This window comes from Macaca mulatta, chromosome 12 (genome assembly GCF_049350105.2).
Source record: "Macaca mulatta isolate MMU2019108-1 chromosome 12, T2T-MMU8v2.0, whole genome shotgun sequence".
NCBI lineage: Eukaryota > Metazoa > Chordata > Mammalia > Primates > Cercopithecidae > Macaca > Macaca mulatta.
Window position 1 is genome coordinate 101743389 of NC_133417.1, and position 25610 is coordinate 101768998.

Here is a 25610-nt window from a genome sequence, read left to right on the forward strand (position 1 = left end):
CTCACAACACTCAAAAAGTCCCTGACAAACATGAGAACAGAGGAACCCCAAATACCTACCTCTAGAATAACAGACAATAGAAACAAATTTATCTCAGCCAAAATAACACTCCAGAGTAGCAAATACAATGATCAAAAAACCTACTATGTAACATCTTATAAAAGTGAGAAAAAAAAATTTCAATTACCTTTTGTATAGCAAAAAATAGCCTGTTTAATATTGTCTTGTTCCAGAGACATTTCTGCCAGTCTAACCCATTCTTCTGTGTCACTGGGATTTAAATGCGCAGCAATCAACTCAAACTGCAATGATTTTTCCATGTCACCTTGGTCCTCATATATCATGGCAAGAGTAGAGAATGGCTCATAAGCCAGAGGAGCTATAACAAATTAAAAAAATAAATTCCATTGGCTAAGAGAAGAGGCTTGAGTTGATGTCAATCCCATGGTTCAAACTGTGTGTCTTTTTTTAAATACCTAAACTCTTCAAATCACTCTAGCAGAATTATACAAACTGCTTAAGACAAGTTAAAATAAATGCTAGATTATATCTGCTTTATTTTCATACATTTTTAGCATTTTTAAAGCATTGCTTTCTCTAAGCAAGGTATAATTTCATGAAAATCCTAATCTCTACCACATCTTCCTCATGAAAATTCCCCTTTGCTCAGGATAAACATGGCTCGGTATCAGCAAGTTCATCCCAATAAACACCAGCCACATCAGTGGGGCTGAATCTTCATGATTTAGCTCCCACACCAAGGAGTATGGTATGAATGAACAGATGATCCCTAAGCAGCAGCTAAATGGATATCAAAGTGACTGGCTAATCTACATTTCTGAAATACTGTTTCTGAAACAAAATTCAAAGATTATGAGGTATTAAAGTCAACGATTTTTGTCAAAAACAACTATAAACTAAAATAAAGGGAACAAATAATACTGGAAAGTAGGAACCAAATGAAATATACTAAAGGAAAAAGTCTGTTTAATCTTAGGCAGTAGCCTCAAATTACCCTAATGAATAATCCGGGAAATTATAGTAAGACTTTTTTTTTTTTTTTTTTTTTTTTGAGACGGAGTCTTGCTCTGTCGCCCAGGCTGGGGTGCAGTGGCCGGATCTCAGCTCACTGCAAGCTCCACCTCCCGAGTTTACGCCATTCTCCTGCCTCAGCCTCCTGAGTAGCTGGGACTACAGGCGCCCGCCACCTCGCCCGGCTAGTTTTTTTGTATTTTTTAGTAGAGATGGGGTTTCACCGTGTTAGCCAGGATGGTCTCGATCTCCTGACCTCGTGATCCACCCGTCTCGGCCTCCCAAAGTGCTGGGATTACAGGCTTGAGCCACCGCGCCCGGCCTATAGTAAGACTTTTAAAAGGACCCTAGTCTAACCAAAAAGAAATGCCAAACTATTGAAAAGATGAAAGTTTACTGTATTACAGCTATCCAAACCACTCTGCAGAGCACAATTTGGCAACACATCAAGGAAAGAAAACAATAAATATAAGTAATTAGTTAAAAAAAAAACCACACTGAAGGTATCATTCAATATGCCCAAGACGCATCATTTAATTGAGAGATAAGATGACAAGTTTAAACTGTCTTTTACCAAAAAATAGATAACATAATCTAGTACTGCATGATCTAGAAAACAAAAGGAAAAAAGAAAGCTCTTCAAGTGGTTTTAATATAATGTATTTCCCATACTGACAATTCAAAAGTCTAAATCCTTCAACTGAAACATTTAAAAAAAAAAAAAAAAAAAGGTAACTGTGAAATTCAACAAATATTAAGGACATCTCATTGAATCATACTCTGAGATTTTCATTTTCTTGTGAAAAGTGGCAATTACCATTACCACAATCACCCTTAAGCTTCTGAACATATTTTCCAAATAGTACTGTGAAGTACTACCCTATTTGTTTTAAGTTAGACTATTAAACTGCTATTATTAATAAAATCCCCACAGAAAACACCTTGTCTTATGATTTCCATGCACATCAATATCGCTTCTTCACGTTCTCCTCGAGCAAAACGAATGTTGGCTTCACCCATGAGACCTCTCAGAGCTCTGGGAAGTTTACTCCGAGGTCTTTTCTCCTGTATGGAAGAAAAATGACATTTAGATTAAAATATAGTGAAGTCTTAGATTTCACTATATTTTAAAAATTAATTCCAACCATATTAATAAAAATAGAATATAATAAAACTGAAATTTCCCTTTAAAAATTTTCAGTTTTCGAAACTCAGAACTAAATAGTTGCAATTCCAATTGACTCTTTAACATTAAAATTTATAAAGTCAAAATTGGCCATTCTTGTAATCCCAGCACTTTGGGAGGCTGAAGCAGGTGGATCACTTGAGGCCAGGAGTTTAAGACCGGCCTGGCCAACATAATGAAACCCATCTCTACTGAAAATACAAAAAAATTAGCCAGGCATGGTGGCGCACACCCATAATTTCAGCTACTTGGGAGGCTGAGGCATGAGAATCGCTTGAACCTGGGAGGCAGAGGTTACAGTGAGCCAAGATCACGCCACTGCATTCCAGCCTGGGTGACAGCTCAAGACTGTCTCATTAAAAAAAAAAAAGTCTAAAACTCAATTGCAGAAAAAAAAGGGTCAGGAGTTACTAAATTACTAATTAGAATAATAACAAATATAGAGCTGGATGCTGCAAAATGGATTTATATTCCAGGATTATGATGTAATCTACTGAAGATCCCCTTTCTTTCAAATTTATCCACTCAAAATGAACTTGTTTAAAAAAGTATCACGTTATAGTATGGACATGGACATATGTTTTAAGACAGAGTCTCACTCTGTTGCCCAGGCTGCAGTGCAGTGGAGTGATCTCAGCTCACTGCAACCTCGATTTCCCGGGCTCAAGCATCCTCCCACCTCAACCTCCAGGGTAGCTAGGACCACAGGAGTGCACTACAACACCTAGCTAGTTTTTTAAAAAGTTTCTTGTAGAGACAGAGCCTCACTATGTTGCCCAGGCTGATCTTAAACTTCCTTGGCTCAAGCAATCCTCCTGTCTCAGCCTCCTGAACTGCTGCCATTACAGGCATGAGCCACTGTGCCTCACCAGTATGGACCTTTAAATAGCAAACCCGCAGTCCATTTTCACACATGCAATAATTAAGGTTGTGTTTGTGTGTCTGTTAGATTCCACCTTTCTAGCATCTCTCAGAAAATAAATGGCCCGATTGGTTTAAATGAGCCACTTTGCTTTGACTTTATTTATTGTATTGTATTTATTTTTTTGAGACAGGGTCTCGTTCTGACACCTAGGCTGCAGCCTTGACTTCCCCAAGCTCAGGTGCTCCTCCTACCTCAGCCTCCAGAGCAGCTGGGCTACATAAACATTATCTAATAGGAAACATAATAAACAAATAACAGTTGTGTCATAGTATTTCCTTTCATATAGTTTGAATTGTTTCCCAGGTATAACTTACAGACTTCTTTTTCAATTACTATGTCACTTTCTTCATTGTTTATAAATACCAAAATAAGTAACAATTTACTTTCATCATTTTCTTGGTTTCACGATTGAGAACCATCTCCAATACAAATACATCGCCAGCAGTGGGTTGCTCAGGTGTTTCTTCCTCCTCCTCCTCCTCTTCTTCCTCTTCCTCCTCATCATCTTCATTCTCTCCAAGCATGGAAGCAAAGACCTTGTGAACTGACTTACTCACTCCATCTGATGTTTCTCCTGAGAAAAGAGACATTGATGATGGGGGGAGGGGAGGAAGCTGCAGAATTCTCTGTGAAAAACAAGTACTTTCTAAGTATAAATTTTTACCCCAAGAACACCAAATTTGAAAGTAAAAAATAGTAAATGAACACCCTCAAAAACCAAACCAAAGAAGAAAGTTATCACAAAGCCACGTATTTTATTCTACAGGAATAGCTGACTCATCCTTTAGGCCTCATCCAGATTTATAGGCAAAATTAACCAAAAAATCAGAAGCACATACAATGATAGAGAGGAAAAAAAATAGAAGAATTATAAGACATAGACCTAAGAACTAAACAAGACTAGCAGTATGGAGCCCTGGTGGTATAGCATAGTGGTTGAAAGTGAGGGCTCTAGAGCCAAGCTGCCTGGTTCCAAACTTTATCTCCATCTATCACTAGCTGTGTAACCTAGGGGAAATTACTGAAGCTCCTCTATACCTCAGTTTCTTTTTGCAAAAAGGGTTAATAATAATTTATAGGGCTACTCTGAGGACAAAATGAGTGTGAGTGTGTCTGTGTACATATACACTATGAATGCCTAGCATATAGTAAACACCCATTAAATGATATTATTAGTATTAAAATAGCTTTATTATTTCAGGAATAAAATATATGACATAGTTCATTTGTATCTCATGATACCACCATAGTATAATATAATGATTTTTGAGTGTCAATAATGATGACTTTGAATGATCAAGAAAAAGTTAAATTCAGAGGCCAATTTTCTGTTAAAGCAGAGGCATTGCTATGGTTTGAATATCTGTCCCCTCCAAGTCTCATATTGAAATTTAATCCCCAATGTGCCAATACTGAGACATCTTTAAGAGGGGGCCTTTAAGAGGGACTGGGTCATGGGGCTCCGCTCTCATGAATGGATTAATCCATTCATGATTTAATGGGTTATCACGGGAGTGGGACTGGTGGCTTTACAAGAAGAGGAAGAGAGACCTGAGCTAGCATGCTCAGCTCCCTCACCATGTGATACCCCATATCGTCTTAGGACTCTGGAGAGTCTCCACAAAGGTCCTCAACAGATGTGGTTCCTCTGCCTGGGACCTCTCAGCCTCCCTAACTATAAGAAATAAATTATTTTTCCTTATAAATTACCCAGTTTCAAGTATTCTGTTATAAGCAACAGAAAACACAAAGATAGACATGTAACATATTTCTGGAAAAGTTCCAACAAAATAGTTAAAATTTTAAGTATATATATAGAGATATAAATATGTTCAAAAAATACATATTTTCTTTGAGATGAAGTTTCACTCTTGTTGCCCAGGCTGGAGTACAATGGCGCAATCTCGGCTCACCACAACCTCCACCTCCCAGGTTCAAGCAATTCTCCTGCTTCAGCCTCCCAGGGTAGCTGGGATTACAGGAATGTGCCACCACACCTGGCTAATTTTGTATTTTTAGTAGAGACGGGGTTTCTCCATGTTGGTCAGGCTGGTCTCAAACTCTCGACCTCAGGTGATCCACCTGCCTTGGCCTCCCAAAGTGCTGGGATTACAGGCGTGAGCCACCGCGCCCAGTCAAAAACCTTTTTTTTTTTTTTTTTTGAGATGGGGTCTCACTCTGTTGCCCAGGCTGGAGTGCAGTGGCACGATCCCAGCTCACTGCAGCCTCCACCTTCAGGGTTCAAGTGATTCTCATGCCTCAGCCTCCCGAATAGCTGGGACTACAGGCATGAGCCACCACATCCAGCTAATTTTTGTTTTTTTTTTTTTTTTTTGGAGACATAGTCTTGCTCTGTCGCCCAGGCTGGAGTGCAGTGGTGCCATCTCAGGTCACTGCAGCCTCTGCCTTCTGTGTTCAAGCAATCCATCTCAGCCTCCCAAGTAGCTGGGACTACAGGCGTGTGCCAACACACCCAGCTAATTTTTGTATTTTTAGTAGAGACGGGGTTTCGCCATGTTGGTCAGGTTGGTCTTGAACTCCTGGCCTCAAGTGATCCACCCATCTCGGCCTCCCAAAGTGCTGGGATTATAGGCGTGAACCACTGCACCCAGCCTGTGTTCAAAAACTCTTATGCATACTTACTTATGTGAAATGCTTCAAATGCCAAAGATGATGTCTAAATGAGATAATCAATGTTTAATGAAGAACAGATTTTAAAAGCTGCATGTTCTGAGTAATAAATATTATTTTGAAGTCATAAGGATCATATTCAAGAATTCTGAACATTCAAAATAAAGATGAAAAGAAACATGTAAAATTTATCAGAGGAACAAAAGAGCAATCGTATGATCCATTCTGATAGAAAGAAGCATTTGATAAAATCCAATACCCATTCCTAATAAAAATTCTTAGTCAACTAAAAATGAAAGGGAGTATCTTTCATTTCATGAAGAGTATCTACAAAAATTTTCCACAAACACAGCTAACGGTGAATTACTGAACGTTACTAAGAATGAGACAAAGTTGCCTACTACCACCACTTCCATTCAACATTTTACTGGAGGTCCTAGCCAATGTAATAAGAAACAAAAGGCATAAAGATGGCAAGGAAAGCCGGGCGCGGTGACTCACGCCTATAGTCCTAGCACTTTGGGAGGCTGAGGCGGGCGGATCACGAGGTCAGGAGATTGAGACCATCCTGGCTAACACGGTGAAACCCCGTCTCTACTAATAATACAAAAAATTAGCCGGGCATCGTGGCGGGCGCCTGTAGTCCCAGCTACTCGGGAGACTGAGGCAGGAGAATGGCATGAACCCGGGAGGCGGAGCTTGCAGTGAGTGGACATGGCGCCACTGCACTCTAGCCTGGGCGACAGGGCGAGACTCCATCTCAAAAAAAAAAACAGGCAAGGAAAAAATAAAATTATCAGGTCACAGATGACATGATTATATACATAGAAGACCCAAAACAAATCTACATACAAACTGTAAGAATAAATTAATTTAGCAAGGTTGCTGAACACAAAGTCAATATATAAAAATTATAGTTTAATATATCAGCAAATGAATTGAAAATGAAATTAAAAGAAGATCCTATCTTCACAGTGTGTAAGAACAGTGTGAAGAGCAAGAATTTAGTGGTGTATTTAGTACTGTCCAGGGGAAAAGGAACGATTAGTGGCCATATATTTCAATTACCTGACTGCCAAAGCTTGTTCAAAACTGACCCCTTCTGCTCTGAATACACGCTCATACTCAAGAGTCTTGGTAGAGTCCTGGGACAATTCCTTACTAGGAAATTAGGAGCTTCACATCTTAAAAGGATGGATGAGATTATCTGAGCTGAAGCCAGCCAGTCCTTGTGGGCCTGACTGCTCATGGTGAGCCTGAATTGGACTCAGTTCACTCCTTTTTTAGGGCCTGATGGCTAGCTTTTGGGAGCAGCTTTAAACAGGACTGACAGGCACCCACCCACTTGTGCCTGCTGCTATAGTAGCCACTCAAACACCTGAGGACAGAAGAGCAGCTCCTCCCCTCAGCAGATAAGGAAGGAGAACAACTTCAGTCAGCTGCCTTTTTTTCTTCATCTTTTAAATTCAGGGGTACATGTGCAGGATGTGCAGGTTTGTTACATAGGTAAACATGTACCATGGTGGTTTGCTGCACAGATCATCCCATCACCTAGATATTAAGCCCAGCATCTATCAGCTGTTCTTCCTGATGCTCTCCCTCCCGCAACACCCCTACTCCGAAAGGCCCCAGTTTCTGTTGTTTCCTCACCCCCTTTTGTCCCTGTGTTCTCATCATTCAGCTCCCACTTGTAAGTGAGAACATGCGGTATTTGGTCTTCTGTTCCTGTGTTGGTTTGCTGAGGATAACGGCTTCCGATGCCATCCATGTCCCTGCAAAGGACATGCTCTCGTTCCTTTTTATCAGCTGCCTTTTCCACCCCACTTTCCTGGCAGAATAAGAAATCGTAACCCCCAGTTTTCCCTCCTCTTTCCCCCTTTTTCCCCACTTGGTCCAGGAAGATAAGAACAAATCTTGTTTGTCTTCTGCCCATGCTATGACTGTCTGTTCTCTGTGTGAATGCTTATTTGTTTCGAGGGAAAAGAACCAAACTGTATTTCTAAACCATAGAACTAGACAGCTGTTATCAGACCCTATACATGAAGCTACATTCTAATGGACAGTTTAGCATCCCAGTTAACTTGATATGGTAGTAAATGGATACCGTGAGATATTATCAGCATTCTGATCCCTGGAAAAGGGTATCAATCACTGAAAATTAATAAATTTGCTTACTAGTTAATTAGGCTACAATGAGTTTAATTACTCTGGGTGCACTAACCGAATTTAATACCTGGACATGCAAAGCTAAGGACTGGATGCTAGAATGACGTAGCCTACCAAGACACTGTGCTGTGTGTGAAGTTCCATGAGGGCAACCAACATGCCTTCCACACTAACATTTCTATCTTTTCTCCCTGTAACTAAGGCAGTGGTTTGGAAGTCACTTTATATCGAAGTGTAATTCATTATAATTTGAGGGACTATAGTCTGGAAGTGTTTAGTTACCAAATGAGAGGGCCAATTTAAAAAATAATCTTAAAAAGCACCCAAATACTGATGTCAATTTAAAACACTTTTCCAACACCAGAGCTCACAAAAAATAACCATCAGGGTATTCAATAACTCAACAAATATTTATTAGGCACCTACTACACAGCCAAGCATTCTGCTCCTGATAAACCACATAATCAACAGAAAATCACTGCAATGAAAATACAGTGTTTCACTAAATTACTCTGCTTACATACTCCAAACATTCATTGCAGGAAGCACATAATTTTAACATACCTTCATTGACATCTTTGTCTTGGGATTTGGTAGAGTTAATTCCTGATGACGATGGAACTTCAGAGTCATCGGCATTTTCTTCAGCTGATAACTTTCCTTTTTCCTGAAGACTCTGTGATTGGAAATTAATTAATGATTCCAAAAAATAACGCAGACTTAGCTCTCCCCAGCCACAGAGTATCTGGTTCTAGTCCTAGCTTTGCCACTCAGGCATTTTGTGACCATGGGTTGGCAGTTTATAGAATAGGACATTTGCCTCATTTTCTAGTCCTACAAAACTTGAGCTGTGAACACATACACAGTAGGTGGAATCTAAGTTTGAATACTGTCAAAGCATTTCAAAGTACTTAGATCTTACCCTTCAATCTGTCATTTGTAAAACTAAAAATAAAAAATCTTAATAATCTCATTAATGAACACATTGTATGCTAACATTTTAAATAAAAAGATGACTTGGTGGCTCACGCCTGTAATCCAACTACTTTGGGAGGCCAAGACAGGCGGAACCCTTGAGCTCAGGAGTTTGAGACCCGCCTGAGCAACGTGGAGAAACCCCGTCTCTACAAAAAATAGGCAGGAGAATGGCGGGAACCCGGGAGGCGGAGCTTGCAGTGAGCCGAGATCGCGCCACTGCACTCCAGCCTGGGCGACAGAGCGACACTCCGCCTCAAAAAAAAAAAAAATAAAAAAATAAAAATTAGCAGAGTGTGATGGCTCACACCTGTGGTCCCAGCTACTTGGTGGCTGAGGCAGGAGGATTGCTTGAGTCCGGGAGGCGGAAGTTGCAGTGAGCCGAGATCGCGTCACTGCACTCCAGCCTGGGTGACACAGCGAAACTCTGAAATAAAATAAATGAAAAGATGAGTCCATACTAGTCGCATGAATTATTAAATAATCTGCCGGCCAGGCACAGTAATCCCAGCATTTTGGGAAGCCGAGGCGGGTGGATCACGTGGTCAGGAGTTTGAGACCATCCTGGCCAACACGGTGAAACCCCGTCTCTACCAAAAATACAAAAATTAGCCAGGCGTGGTAGAAGGCGCCTGTAGTCCCAGCTACTCGGGAGGCTGAGGCAGGCGAATGGCTTGAAACCAGAAGGCCGAAGTTGCCGTGAGCCGAGATCGTGCTACTGCACTCCAGCCTGGGCAACAAGAGCGAAACTCCGTCTGAAAAAAAAAAAAAAAAAAAAAGAATCTGCCAGCGAACTTAAAAACGTTTCATTACTTTTATTTTCTCTTGGACTTGAAGTAAGCAAGAAGATACAAAAAGTTCAGATATTTCTAAGTATGGGGAAAAAAAGGTATGGGTGAAGATTATCTTCTTATCGGACAATACTTTTTCATGGACTATTACTTCACACCAGCGGAGACTCCTCAAAAACAGGAGCTCAATCGTTCCAGTTCAGAAAAGGAGACACTGGGGCCTAAAGAAGAGAGGTGAGCTACCCACCCACCGTCACAAAACGACTCAGTGGCAAAGCTAGGACTGGAACCTGAGACTGTAACTCCAAACTCTTCTCCCCACCTCCCATTTAACTTACCAGCGTTAAGCTACCCTGAAATAAAAACGTAGTATTAGGGGGAAAAAGAAGAGGTTACCACCAAGACGAAAGGTTTTCGGTGGGCGAAAACGTTTTAAGGATTTTAGCACAGGGATGAGGGGTGAAAACCGGAGTTTCGGTAAGATAAGGAAGAAGCTGCTGAAAGTTCCCAGCCCGCCCCCATCACGGTGAAAGCGGTCGTCTGGGTCCCCGACACCTAAGTGTATTAGCGCAACGAGAGTGAAGGGCACCGAGGCCTAGCATCGCCTCACTTTCTTCTCGCGGGTTTTTCTCTCTTCTCTCCGCCGTTCGAACTCCTCGAAGGAGATTTTCCCTTCCAAGTAGTCGATGAGTTCCGGACTGAACCCTGACATGTTTGCAGGGTCTGTCTGTGCAACCCCAGGAACCCGGACAGAGAACCGGAAGAGCAGCGCTTTCCAGACGCTACCTCACCAGGGCCAGCAAAAGCAAGGAACCGGCGTCCTTCCGCGAAACCCGCCGGGTCTGCGCCGCAGCCGCAGCACTCAGGTTCCGCGTGCGCGCCAGGCCGGGACCTATATATTGGAGGCGCGCCCCTTGCAGACTCGGTCGGCCGACTAGCTCAGCTTTCGGTGTGGAGTATTAGATAGCTCAAAAAAAAAAAGTGCTTTAAATATATTTTCTTTAACCTGGGTGATTTCCCTCAATTCTTCACTAAGTGTTAGTTTCATTCTCCCAATCCATTTTTTTTTTTTTAAAGACGGAGTCGCGCTCTGTCACCCAGGCTGGAGTGCAGTGGCGCGATCTCAGCTCACTGCAACCTCCGTCTCCCGGGTTCAAGCGATTTTCCTGCCTCAGCCTCCCGAGAAGCTGGGACTACAGGCACCCGCCACCACGCCTGGATAATTTTCTGTATTTTTAGTAGAGATGGGGTTTCACCGTGTTAGCCAGGATGGTCTCGATCTCCTGACCTCGTGATCCTCCCGCCTTGGCCTCCCAAAGTGCTGGGATTACAGGCGTGAGCCACCGCGCCTGGCCTCTCCCAATCCATTTTCTTTCCTGAAGGTTCTTTAAATTAATTTGGTCACTGCTGTGTGATATTTTTTTCTTAATTGAACCATTTGCTCTGCCACGTGCATGTTTCACTCTCCAGTTCTCCCCTGCCACAGAAAGCTAAAACCCTCCCCCAATGTATGCTTTAAATTTCACTCCCGCCATTTCTCCCCCACCCGCGCCCTGCTCCCACCCGAAATCCTCAAACTCTCCCTTTCCTCAAGCACCTTCTCAGTCTGTAAATACGTTCACCTGGGCTTCCTGTTCCACCTCTCCCACCCAAGTTTTCTTCCTTTCCTAACAGCAAACTTTCAGAAAGAACCAAATACTTGGTATGGTTACTACACACTGTTGCCCGTATTAGTGTATAATAAATATATAGGCCATCTACTCTTTTATACATATTACATACATTTCTCAAAATAATCCTTTCTTCTCAGTAGGTGTTATTCCTAATGCTATTGTCTCTATCTAATAAGTAGTAGAGCCAGGATTTGAACCCTGGTTTCTGACTCCAGGTCCCATGCTTGGAACTATAATATACTGCCTTCTCTGAATGGTACGGTTTTTCAACTCCACATTCCTGTGATTTATATTTTCCCTTATAATTATCCATTTGTCCAATTCTAGAGACACTAGCTGTAAACATCTTGACAACAGCCCTAACTGATGCATCATTGTAAACCCTACTGTATGGCCTAATAATTTGTGCTGAAAACACATTTGTGAATTATATTGGATGGAATTGAAAGTGCCTTTGGAACCTGGGGCAAGGGAGCTGGAGTAGGGAAATGAAGCTCAATATGAAGCTAAGGTTAAAGACAAGTTACAGGGAGAGTATCACCTAGCCATCTTTATGACAATCCTGGTGAGGATAAACAGCAGAAGGATGGGAGAATGAGGGGCCAGGACCTGCAAGGACAGGACTGCCAGGTGAGAAAATATATATATATATCTTTCAGCTAGAAGTCATTCCCTTTCTCATGAGGAAGGATCCTCAGAGTCCTACCTCCGTATAAAATATGGAAGGTGAGCAGGGTGGAGTATGTTAAAGCAATCCACTTAAACCACTTACAGGGAAATTCTCCTCTAAATTTTTCCAGACAGTGGAGGAACTGTGTCTAAGTGGAATTTAGGAATCTTGAGTCCTAACTCTCCTAGGGGAAAAGAAGAGAAATCAAGTGAGGAGGGATGGTTACCTATAAGGAGAATACTCTCCTAAGACCCAGATGACTTAGACTATCTTGTCTTATTGTTGGCTATCTGAAATATGGGAATAACAATTCTGGAGATATAGATTCATATTATGAAGAACAGGAAGCAGTGAACAAGGGGTAGGAGGGTGGTTTTTTTGTTTGTTTTGTGTGTGTGGTTTTTTTTTGGCTATGGAACACCTTAATGACATGAAAGTTATTTTAGCAGTCAGACTGTTGCAACATATCTTGAAATTTCAATCTTTCTGTTTTTCTTTCCCCCTCTTCCTTGGGAGAGATTTGTCTCCTGATGAGTCAGAGGTATCCACATTACCTTGGGATGAAGTAGAATGGTTATGGAGATGAAGTGGAAAAATACATTCAGGCTTGTTTTGAAAATCAAAATGGAAAGTCTGAAGGAAGCAGAACATTGAATTTTTACCATGACCATGTAATTAAAAGCATACATTCTGTCTTCTTGCCAGGGAAAAGAGCCAGGATGGGCTGGGACCCTATGTGGGAGACTATTTTTCCATGACTTTATTAATTGTTCTGAAAAAGCTTGTGATAGCTTTGTTCTAGGCTAGCCTTTCAAGGCTGTTTTCAAATCAAACAGCCTTGCAAGGTGGAGCTATTGTCTCTTTCTGGGGCAGGGAACAAATTTTTTTTCCGAACAGTGTAATAAATGTTTCCCTCTGGGCAAAGTTTGGGCGTATTTGCTAGCAGTGCCATTAGAAGAGTGGGGATTGCCTAAGGTTGGAGTTCCTCAGCTTTGACACAAACCCACTGTGCACAGCATACACCTGGACGCACATTCACATGGCCCCCTTGATACTTGGGGAGTAAGGAAAACTGATGTAAATGTAAAACTCATGTCACTACCTGCCATGCCATCAGTAAGAAAGTCAGTTGTCTCAGACATAAGGTGTCTCATGTATCTGCCAAGTTTGATAAAAGTGTAGAAAGCTAGTGTGTAGCTTGCAAGTAGGATAAAAGCTCACACTCTTAACAGTTCTTGGCCACCCTAGATCTGGGACAGAGGACAATAGGCCAAGTGCTGGGGAATGAGACACTCACTGAAGAGGAGCAGAGGCTCCTTTCAGTGTTGAGAGATTGCCAAGGACCTATATAGGGAAGTATCAGAGACTCCTCCAGAGCCTAAAACACCTGCAGAACATTTATTTGCATTGGAACAAACACTACATACACTTCATCTATGTTCTGGCAGTAGTTCTCAGCCAAGAGCAAAATCATTTCCCTAGTGAATTTTAGAAATGTGTGTAGGGAGGTTTTGGGGTTTTGTTTGTTTATTTGTTTGTTTGAGACGGAGTCTCGCTCTGTTGCCAGACTGGAGTGTAGTGGCACGATCTCGGCTCACCGCAACCTCCATCTCCCGGGTTCAAGTGATTCTCCTGGCTCAGACTCCCGAGTAGTTGGGACTACAGGCGTGAGCCACCACGCCCAGCTCATTTTTGTATTTTTACAAGAGACAGGGTTTCACGATGTTGGCCAGGCTGGTCTCGAACCCCTGACCTCAGGTAATCTGCCCACCTCAGCCTCCCAAAGTGCTGGGATTACAGGGATGAGCCACCACGCCCAGCCCCCAGGAGGTTTTGATTGTCAAAATGATAGGGCAGGCTGGGTGCGTTGTCCAAATGTCCCATGTGGACGCCCTTCCTTTTCAATGCCCTGAAACTGGTAAGCATTCCCTTTGTGGAGGTCTTAACACTCAGAGCAGGGACAGTATTAAGAAAGGGAAAACCAACCACTAGTACTTGGAACTCGACAGAAGTGAAAAACTCCCTACCACTCTACCATTTATATGAATAAGCTATACTTTTATGAGGAATAGCTCATCAAGAATTACTTACATTTTTTAAATGGCAAGAAAAAAGTTTTGACATTAACTAAAAGGAGCTTCCATTACTGTGTGAAGACTGGATGAATAGCACATGTTTATTTCAATTCAACAAGTATCTATTGAACAATTGCTCCATGCTAGGCATCGTACTAGCTGCTGGGGAAATAAAGGTGAATTAGATATGGTCTCTGCTCACAAAGACCTCATGACTCTTCAGGGGAAACAGACACATATACGACTAATTACAATAGAACATCTTAAACCAGACACAAAATCTGTTCTTGCACAAATATTTTATTCTTCATATACAATATCAATAACCCACCAAAAAAAAAAAAAAAGCCACAGTAAACTATTTTGAAATGCACAGACTAATGTTAGGACAATGTTGCATTTTAGTGCAACATTCCTTTTGCAGGAATCATAGAGAAGATGATGCAGCTATCTATAAAGATACAGGAAAAGCAGCTATTCCAAATGTGAATATGGGAATCAGAATAACTCAGCATGAGCTAGAGTAAGGAGGGCAGGGGCTGGTTGGAAAGAGAGGAAATCACCTGTTTCTACTTTTCCTTCCTGAGGAGGTTGTGTATGAGAGCAAGGGCTGGGGCATTGCTAGAATATTTGATGTGGCACAATGTCCACCTCTGAATATTCTGGCAAAGAGCATCTTCAGAGGCATTGACAACTTCTAAAATCCCATGTTTGTTGTGGTTGTTTGCTTCCATTTTAACTTAATTGTGGCTGTTTATCACTTGCCCTCATTTCTTATGAAACTAAAACTGTGAGGTCTTTTAGTAGTGTATGCGGAACATGGGAATGCGTCTTCTTTTTAGGAAAGGAAAACAAATTTTAAACCCAACCCCCTATCACATATAATGAATTTTACTATACTAAAAGTGAGCATGTCCCTTAAAAAAAAAATTGGTTGATAAAAGATAATAAACTTAAAAGACAAGTTTTAAAAACAAGCTTAAAGAAACATCTAATTTAGATTATAATCTTTTTTCAGTTTGTGATGTTTTTGTAACTCCTACAAATGCATGCACTGCTCTACATCAATATTTATGGTTGTACAGGAAAAACACTCCATAAATATGCATAGAAATCATAGTTCCAGCGATTTATATGTAAATATGGAAATGTGGAATAAAATCATTACAAACTGAAAAATAAAAGTGAGGGGGAAAGAAACTCCACGAAAGTTTAGCTACAACAGTGGTTGAATTTTTCTAATGAGAGGCTTCATCTGTAGTTTTACTACAGACACCTGAAAGAACAAGACAATGTTATAATTAAATAGAAACTGAAGACTACACAGTCAAACCAACGACCCCCAAATCAACATATTTTAATGAAAACTCTTTTTTTCATCATTTTCTCACCAGAGATGTAAGGAACATAGAGCTCATAATTATGAAATATACTCCAAATCAGAAGCTTTGTGTGTGTGTGTTTTTTTTTTCCATAAAGGTGAATAATTCCTGTTCTTTTACAATACCACCAACTGGGTGCTTTATCAGTTTCCTGCCCTTAATTATTACCTCATTCCATGCTCACATGAAAGTATTTATTTGATATTTTCTATGATACTTTCTGTAAGGTAGAAACTAGTATCTGCAATTTACAGATGAACAAACTGAGGCTTACAAGCAATTTATCTGCCTTTTACTAAGAGAGGTAGTATGCCATTAATAACTATTCTCTGATACCCTAAGGCCTAAGTGTAAAAAATAGTAAAGAGAAAACTTCATTAACATCTTACTGTTTCTTCTATTTTATTTTCTCATTTTAGAACAATATCCAAGGGCATATTCCACATGGTAAGTTATACGTTCTTTTTAGAATAGCAATCATTATTTTTTAATCATCACATTTAAAAGAACTAATAATGAAAACCCTTTCACAAACACCATGAAGCACAAGAAAGACATGCTTCCTCAGAATTTCAAAATTACACTTGTGGGAGAAGGGGAAAAGATTTTAATTATGATTCCATTCCCTTTATCATTCAGCTAAACAAAAAGCTAATGGATTGAAATCATAATGTATTTGCTTGGAATTCACCATACTTGTTCTTTTTTTTTTTTTTTTTTTTTTTTGAGACGGAGTCTCGCTCTGTTCAGCCCAGGCTGGAGTGCAGTGGCGCCATGTCCAGTCACTGCAAGCTCCGCCTCCCGGGTTCACGCCATTCTCCTGCCTCAGCTTCTTGAGCAGCTGGGACGAAAGGCACCCCCCACTACGCCCAGCTAATTTTTTGTGTTTTTAGTACAGACAGGGTTTCACCATGTTAGCCAGGATGGTCTCGATTTCCTAACCCCGTGATCCTTCTGCCTTGGCCTCCCAAAGTGCTGGGACTACAGGCGTGAGCCACCGCGCCTGGCCAATCATATTTGTTCTTTTTAAATGGTAGGTGTTGGTTTGATAGGAATGCTAAAGTAATAAGAGTAACGAAATTCGCTGGGTGTGCTGGCTCATGCCTGTAATTACTTTGGGAGCACTTTGGGAGGCTGAGGTGGGCAGATCACAAGGTCAGGGGTTCGAGATCAACCTGGCCAACGTGGTGAAACCCCGTCTCTACTTAAAAAAAATAAAATTTATCTGGGCATGGTGGCGGGCACCTGTAATCCCAGCTACTCAGGAGGCTGAGGCAGGAGAATCCTTTGAACCCGGGAGGCGGAGGTTGCAGTGAGCCAAGATCGCACCATTGCACTCCAGCCTGGGTGACGGAGTGAGGCTCCACCTCAACAACAACAAAAAAAGTAATGAAATTCAAATCTTAATAAATGTTTAAGTTTTTTCTATGAGAAAAATGCCATTCTTACTAATAGTCAACCTTTTCTTTGTATAGGTGAGGAAGTTCAAGTTCAAATATATGCATAATACTTTATCCCCCAAAGAACCATTCTTTTAATTTTTAATTCCCATCTAATCCAACAACTCAATTTGACATATGTCTTTATGTAGATTTTCCACATAACTTAGCTATATCACTTGGTCTGGAAAAAGATACAGGTAAGAGTGTGGCCATGTTATTAATTTAATAATCCTATTAATAGGATTTTAATATGTCTCTGCCTGGATAACTATGCTTAAAAAATAAAAACTGTCATTTCTTTTTAAAACAAGACTGTAAAATACCTTAACCAAATCCAAATACTTAACAGTGAGGAGTATAAGCAGAACTGAGCACTTATTCCTAGGAGGAAATAAAATTATTTTTTCAAATAAATACTTTCAAAATATCTACTTTATGGCTGACTTGTATGTTTAGACAGATCCTGCGAATAAAGGGCCAACTTTTACCTGAGCTCAGAAGAAAGTTTCAGCCTTTGAGATAATTGTGAAAGGAGTTTTTCTGCTCTTCATAATCTGCAGATGCAGAAGCAGTAAGTTCTGATTGGAAAGAGAGAGGTCTAGGATTCTCATTCGTGGGGAAAGGATTTGGAAATGTTCCAAGATCAAGACCTCTGCCCTTGAAATATGCCTGAAGGCTTCTGAAAAACTAAAGAGAGAAAGAGAATGGTCAATGCCAGATATAAATGAAACACCAAAAATAAAGGTGATTTTTTTCCCTCTGTTTTTCCCCTGAATTGACTTTAAGGCTAATCTAAGAGGCAAGAGGTTGGAAATCAAAATCCAGAAATACAAGTACATGCTTCAGATACTTCTCCTCCCCTCCCCTGTACCTTCTTTCTGATATTTCAACCCTAACCAAAATAATTCACCATTTTTAGTGAAAATTGAAGGAAGACTATGGAACAGCACCACAGTCGAAAGATTCATTGTGAACTATCTGAGTACTAAGGTCAAAGATGAAAATGAACTCCATAATAAGCAGCTCAGTATCTCCTCTTCCTTAAGATGACATCTCTGTCACTGCCTTCTTCCGTAGTTTCTTTTCAGATTTCCATTAGGAAATGAACACAGAAGATGTGCAAAGTGCTACTTGCTTCGATATGGGCAGGACAGGCAAACTCCAAAACTGGGGCTTAGCCCAGGATGGTTCTTGGCTTTGCCCAGAAAAGAATTTAAGGGCAGGCTGACTGTGGTAACAATCTTTTATTGAAAGATACTGCTCCTGCCAGAACAAGGCTAACTCACAGGTAGTGCACACAGAGTTGACAACATATAGGTTCTTAGCAACTGTGTTTTTATCCATTTTTGAATATATGCAAATTAAGGGATGGGTTAATGCAAATAGAAGGGGGTTATTTAGAGCCTTCTTGGAAAGAAGTGGTAACTTTTTGGTCATTGCCATGGAAAGGAGTGGTAGCTTCCAGGTCATTGCCATGATATTTGTAAACTGTCATGGCACTAAGGGGAGTATCATATCCTAATGAGCAATGAGAGCAGGTCGGGACCACTTTTGTCGCCATCTGCTGGTTTCACCCAGTGTTTTTACTTTATCCTGTCTGGACCAGATCCTGTTTTGGTCAGCAGCTGTGACCAGAAAACAAATCCTGCTGGTCTTTTATCTCAGTTTATTTTAATCCTATGTTTTTATATTTCACATCATTCACTTTAGAAAAACCATATTTCAAAATAGTCATGTCAACATGTTTATTGTATTTGGCATATTTTTTAAAGAGAATGTTTACTGATCTTTTGAATTCTATTTTATAGAATATGTTGAAAATATGCCCAGCAAATTGATACCCATGCAGGGCCAACTTTCAGTTTTTGCAGTTGAGCTTGGCAATTGCTAGTTACATGATAATTTGTTTTATCATCAGTTCAATCTAAGCTATGCACGAGCAATTCCCTGTTACACTCTTGGTTTTGTATATGTATTAGAAGTCAAGGCTACAAAGTCAATGTGTATATAAGATCAGTTACAAATGAAATGCACTCTGTGTGTATAAGATTGTTTCTAAATATAAATTTGTTTCTCTTTACAGAAACAAATGTAAACTGGCCAGAGAAACAATAGGTTGCCAACCACTAGGGTAGTAAAACTCTGGTCCAATCCTGTTGGAGAATCTTCTCAACCCTTGGTAGCCCCCTTTCCACTATGCTCTGGAAAACAGAATGCTGTGTGCATAAATCCAAAGAGGCATTAGTTCTATCCTGAAACCCAGGCCCCAGGTGTGTTCTTACCAGATCTCTGTTTCTGGGGTTGTTGAGTGGCTTCCATTTGTCTTTGTTTCTTAGTGTGGCTCCATTCACATGCCAAAGCAGCACCAGGGCAACACATAGTAGCAGGAGAGATGCTCTGGTCATGGTGGAGTGAAGCTGAGTGAAAGAGGGGATGGGGGAGCTGTCAATGATCATTGAGAGAGATAGTCAGGGAAGAGAGAGAGAAAGAGAAAACATCTATAAAGGCAGACAAGGAAGGAGAAATAGCATATTGGTTCATATAAGTTTTACAGCCATATTTTTTCCAGATTGACTTCTAAATGAGGACCCCAAAATCCAACTGATTAGCTTAAAGTAGCCCATCATGATGAGAATGTTATACAGTGATAAGCAAAACAAGTATGAACATAACATAGAAAGTCTGAGTATGCCTCTTTCATCTTTGAATAAAAAGTACTTTGTTGTCTCCAAAGAAACTGCAATTCTTAAAATAATAACAAAAAACAAAACCTTAAATTACTTTTAAGCCTTAAGACAGCGGTCTTAAAAAAAAAGAAAGAAAGAAAGAAAGAAATTACTTCAGATACCCTGAGCTGAGAAATACACCTTACACACACATCTGAGACAGACAGACACGTACCACAACAGTGTGAGTAGAGATTGTCTTCCACTCCAAGGTGTGAAATGGAAACTGAGACACATCATAGAAAAGGCTAATAAAGCTTACCAGGAGTTTGGTTTTGCCTGGTCCTCCTAGGTAATCCTGCCTACAATTGGCAAGGCAATTCATGGGTACTTATAACCAATGGATTGGGTGCAGGTGGAAGTCACTGACGTGAGCAAGGAAGTTCAAAAATAATTATTTCTTATTCATCCAGAGCACAAGACTCTTGAGAGTCAGATCCTCAAGCTTTTTCAGGGATAAGCTATTTGCCTTAGAAATGCGGCAGCCGTTCCTTGAACCACTAAATATTTTATGGGGATTTTATAAAACACACAAAGCACTTCCACACAGCAAAGTGATTTTCTCCTTTTTTACTTTTAAGGGAAGGGATATACATAGCAGCTAGAAATATGATGATGATGATCCCACCTATTAGAATGTTCTTTGAGAGATACCACTTTTTCAAGTTAACAGCATTTTTTTAAACAGAAAATTCTTTTGTGAGAGACAAAAATTACTCTTTTTGACCTATATCTTGTACTTTTTCTGAGAATCCCAAGAAGCTTTACAAGTTTTAAATAGTAGAATCGTTTATCATAATATCCCTTCAAAATAGAGCAAGAAGATAACACATGTTTCATGGAAAAAAGAAAAATTACTATACTTACAACATTCCATTGCTGAATAAATGCCATCTGTAGAAAACGGGAGGCCGAGAAATTGGACTTGAGTTGTGACGTTGCTTTGGTTCCAGTGATTTAGAACAAAATTTAGGACAAGATATTTATTCAGAAGGCTGGTGATCTGGGCTGGAAACTATAGTCTCAGCCTTGCCATCTTGACCCTGGGCAAGTTACTACAACCTCTGCCCTTCATTTGTGCATTTCCTCTGTTTATTCAGTCAGCAGACTTTTAGAAAGTGCCTACTGTGTGCCAGGCACTGCAATAGGCTTTGAGGATGAAACGGTAAGAATAATAAATACAGTCCTTGCCCTCATTAAATAGAGTAGTAGGCAAGATAAATATTAATCAAATCATTATACAACCAAATGTGTACATATAAGTCAACAATCGTTTTTATGAAATAGCGAGTGCTATGAAAGTACAGAAAAAGGAAATTTGACTTAGTCTGAGGGCCAGGGAAGGTTTCTGTGATGAAATGACCTTACATCCAGTCAATTGAATAGGAGTTGCCTAGGCAACCTGAGGAGGACAGAGGGAGAAGCGTGTCAAACAAGGTGAACAGCTGTGCTAGGAATGGGACACATTAAAGGTACTGAAATTATACCAGGCATAGAGGGAGCAAGTGAGGAGCCTGATGCAAGATGGGGCCAGAGAGGCAGTCAGATTATGATCTTTCAGCTACAAGAAATGCTTACTAATTAAAAGGGTTTTAGGCATCTAAGCAGCTTGATAATACTTGCATTTATTCTGGTTGCAGTGGGAAGGACAGACTGAGCTAGAAAAGGGGGCTGCACAAAGCCAGTTGGGTGGTTACACAGTAGTCCAGGCAGGAAAAGATGTTAACTTGGATTAGGATGGTGTTAGCACAGATGCAGAGATTATAGGTAGATCTGAGAGAGATTTATGAGGGATTGTTAATGTACTGGATACTATGGGGTGGGGGGCTAAGGAGACGGGAGTTTCAAAACCAATTGCTAGGTCTGTGTGTTATGCAGGTGAGTGGGTTACAGTGCCATTCACCAAGATATCAAACCCAGGCATGGAGGAGTGAAGATCATCATTCCATTTGAAATGTGTTGAGTTAGAGGAGGCTTTGAGATTTCCTCATGGGGATGGAGAGTATGCAATACTCTGGAGTTCAAAGGAGAAATCTGGGAAGGAAATGCAAATTTGGGAGTTGTTGGTATAGAAGTGAATGAGATTACGTCGGTAAAGGTTAGAATATGAGGAAAAAAGGAGGCCACAAACTTGAGCTTTGAGAAATGTTAACATGTAACAGCAACATACAGGAATCTACAAAAGAGATCCTGGAGTTGAGAGAAAATCAGTAAAGTATGGAAGCAAGAGAAGAAAGTGTTTCAAGAAGGGACACACTGGATAAAATGGGTCTATGGAGCATTTGAACTGTTTTGGTAGAAAGTTATATTAGAAAGGAGTGGATATAGAGCAAAAAGATTGAGTATAGCAAGCTCTTAGAAACGCAGCTATGAAAAGAAAGAAGGTAGTTACTAGAGTGAGAAGTAGAGTCAAGGAAAGGTGTTGTAGTTGTTAAAATGTTAGAGGCTTGTTTGTTTAAATGTCAGTGATTAGGTGAGTAAATGAACACCCCGGAATTTTATTACATCACTCTCTTTAAAACCCTAGGACTTTAAAGTTAAAGTATCTAATAATATTGAAACATTAAATTTTTACTGAGGTTCAACATATACAAATCAATAAATGTAATCCATCACATAAACAGAACCAATGACAAAAACCACAACATGATTTGTCTCAATAGATGCAGAAAAGGCCTTCGACAAAATTCAACAGCCCGTCATGCTAAAAACTCTCAATAAACCAGGTATTGATGGAACATATCTCAAAATAATAAGAGCTATTGATGACAAACCCACAGTCAATAACATACTGAATGGGCAAAAACTGGAAGCATTCCCTTTGAAAACCGGCACTAGACAAGGATGCCCTCTCTCACCACTCCTATTCAACATAGTATTGGAAGTTCTGGCCAGGGCAATCAGGCAAGAGAAAGAAATAAAGGGTATTCAATTAGGAAAAGAGGAAGTCTAATTGTCTCTGTTTGCAGATGACATGATTGTATATTTAGAAAACCCCAACGTCTCAGCCCAAAATCTCCTTAAGCTGATAAGCAACTTCAGCAAAGTCTCAGGATACAAAAATCAATGTACAAAAATCAATGTGCAAAAATCACAAGCATTCCTACACACCTATAACAGACAAACAGAGAGCCAAATCATGAGTGAACTCCCATTCACAACTGCTAGAAAGAGAATAAAATACTTTGGAATACAACTTATAAGGGATGTGAAGGACCTCTTCATGAAGAACTGCCAACCATTGCTCAAGGAAATAAGAGATGACACAAACAAATGGAAAAACATTCCATGCTCATGGATAGGAAGAATCAATATTGTGAAAATGGCCATACTTCCCAAAGTAATTTATAGAATCAATGCGATTCCCATCAAGCTACCATTGACTTTCTTCACAGAACTGAAAACGACTACTTTAAATTTCATATGGAACAAAAAAAAGAGCCCACATAGCGAAAAATACAACAAAAAAGAAGAAGGAAACAAACAAACAAACAAACAAAAAAACAAAGAACAAAGCGGAAGGCATCATGCTACCTGACTTCAAACTATACTACAAGGCTACATTAACCAAAACAGCATGGTACTGGTACCAAAGCAAATATGTAGACCAATGGAACAGAACAGAGGCCTCAGAAATAACAGCATACATCTACAACCATCTGATCTTTGACCAACCTGACAAAAACAAGCAATGGGGAAAGGACTCCCTATTTAATAAATGATGTTGGGAAAACTGACTAGCCAAATGCAGAAAGCTGAAACTGGATCCTTTCCTTACACCTTATACGAAAATTAACTCAAGATGGATTAAAGACTTAAACATAAGACCTAAAACCATAAAAACCCTAGAAGAAAATCTAGGCAATACCATTCAGGACACAGGCATGGGCAAAGACTTCAGAACTAAAACACCAAAAGCAATGGCAACAAAAGCCAAAATTAGCAAATGGGATCTAATTAAACTAAAGAGCTTCTGCACAGGAAAAGAAACTATCATCAGAGTGAACAGGCAACCTACAGAATGACAGAAAATTTTTGCAATCTATCCATCTGACAAAGGGCTAATAGCCAGAATCTACAAAGAACTTAAACAAATTTAGAAGAAAAAAGCAAACAACCCCATCAAAAAGTGGCGAAGGATATGAACAGACACTTCTCAAAAGAAGACATTTATGCGGCCAACAAACATGAAAAAAAGCTCATCATCACTGGTCACTAGAGAAATGCAAATCAAGACCACAATGAGATACCATCTCACCCCAGTTAGAATGGCAATCATTAAAAAGTCAGGAAACAACATATGCTGGAGAGGATGTGGAGAAATAGGAACGCTTTTACACTGTTGGTGAGAGTGTGAATTAGTTCAACCATTATGGCAGACAGTGGGGTGATTCCTCAAGGATCTAGAACTAGAAATATCATTTGATCCAGCAATCCCATTACTGGGTATATACCCAAAGGATTATAAGTCATTCTACTATAAAGACACATGCATACATATGTTTATTGTGGCACTGTTCACAACAGCAAAGACTTGGAACCAACCCAAATGCCCTTCAATGATAGACTGGATAAAGAAAATGTGGCACATATACACCATGGAATACTATGCAGCCATGAAAAAAGACATGGATTTGGAGGGACGTGGATGAAACTGGAAACCATCATTCTCAGCAAACTAACACAGGAACAGAAAGCCAGACACTGCATGTTCTCACTCATAAGTGGGAACTGAACAATGAGAACACATGGACACAGGGAGGGGAACGTCACACACCAGGGCCTATTGGGGGTTGAGGAGCTGGGGGAAGGATAGTACTAGGAGAAATACCTAATGTAGATGACGGGTTGATGAGTGCAGCAAACCACCATGGCACTGTATGCTTTGTAACAAACCTGCATGTTCTGCACATGTACCCCAGAACTTATAATCAAAAACAAATAAAAAAATTTTTTTACTGATATTATAGCAAAAAGTCACGACACTATAAACTCCTTAGACAGTGCCCACCCTCATATTCCCAGTGCCTAATGTTGAGCCCAATATGCAAGCATTTTTAAAACAGGAAACACTGCCTGAATAAATTAGAACAGATTTTCATAGCCATTTATCTACAAATAATTGATAGTTCCATTTGTATAAAAACATAGCTCATTTGTTCTTTTAAGAGCTTCTTACATTTTTAAGACATATTTAAAGTTTCTCAAAGGAACCAATGAACCAAAGGTAACATACATACTATAGTCTTGTTCCTTAACACTGGAGTTTCCTTGATAGAACATAGAACTATATGTTTAAGTTAAAAAAATTAATTCCTTTGTTTCTTTTTTAAGAGACAGGGTCATACTCTGTCACCCAGGCTGGAGTACAGTGGTACAATCATAGCTCACTGCATCCTCCTAGGCTCAAGTGATCCTTCCACCCTAGCCTCCTGAGTAGCTAGGCCTACAGGCACACATCACCATGGCTGGCTCTCTTTTTTTTTTTTTTTTTCTTTTTTTGTAGAACCATGTCTCACTATGTTGCCCAGGCTGGTCTCAAACTCCTGGCCTCAAGTCATTCTCCTGCCTAAGCCTCCCAACGTTCTGGGATTTCATGCATGAGCCACCATGCCTGGCCACTTTCTTAATTTTAAACTTCTTTTTTAAAGAGCAGAAGGTACCATTGATAACGTTGATTATGACATTTCCTTCAAAATGTATCAACACAGCACTAAGTAGTTTTTTTTTTTTTTTTTTTTTTTTTTTGAGACGGAGTCTCACTCTGTCGCCTGGGCTGGAGTACAGTGGCCGGATCTTAGCTCACTGCAAGCTCCGCCTCCCGGGTTTACGTCATTCTCCTGCCTCAGCCTCCCGAGTAGCTGGGACTACAGGCGCCCGCCACCTCGCCCGGCTCGTTTTTTGTATTTTTTTTAGTAGAGACGGGGTTTCACTGT

The 25610-nt window shown here is 40.2% G+C and overlaps 2 protein-coding genes across 3 annotated transcripts in view; both read right to left on the minus strand.

Moving 5' to 3' along the window:
- The window catches only part of GTF3C3 (general transcription factor IIIC subunit 3), a 34610-nt gene extending 24168 nt beyond the window's left edge, over nt 1-10442 (minus strand). Inside the window, 5 exon segments of the mRNA NM_001257564.1 lie at nt 188-379; nt 1974-2097; nt 3527-3717; nt 8505-8616; nt 10317-10442. Coding sequence (NP_001244493.1) covers nt 188-379; nt 1974-2097; nt 3527-3717; nt 8505-8616; nt 10317-10418 — 721 coding nt within the window. The 5' untranslated portion in view covers nt 10419-10442.
- Nucleotides 10443-14406: 3964 nt separating this feature from the next.
- Nucleotides 14407-23292, minus strand: C2H2orf66 (chromosome 2 C2orf66 homolog). Of its 2 annotated transcripts, XM_077955989.1 has the most exons (3): nt 19231-23292; nt 17437-17635; nt 14407-15400 (listed from the first exon to the last, which is right to left on the minus strand). In XM_077955989.1, the coding sequence occupies exons 1-2, from the start codon at nt 19402-19404 to the stop codon at nt 17456-17458; spliced, it is 354 nt and encodes a 117-aa protein (XP_077812115.1). In that variant the 5' UTR covers nt 19405-23292; the 3' UTR covers nt 14407-15400; nt 17437-17455. The 2 variants fall into 2 exon arrangements, with proteins under 2 accessions (XP_077812115.1, NP_001177670.1); NM_001190741.1 differs by lacking the exon at nt 14407-15400 and having other exon boundaries at nt 17456-17635; nt 19231-19404.
- Between the last annotated feature and the right edge of the window lie 2318 nt (nt 23293-25610).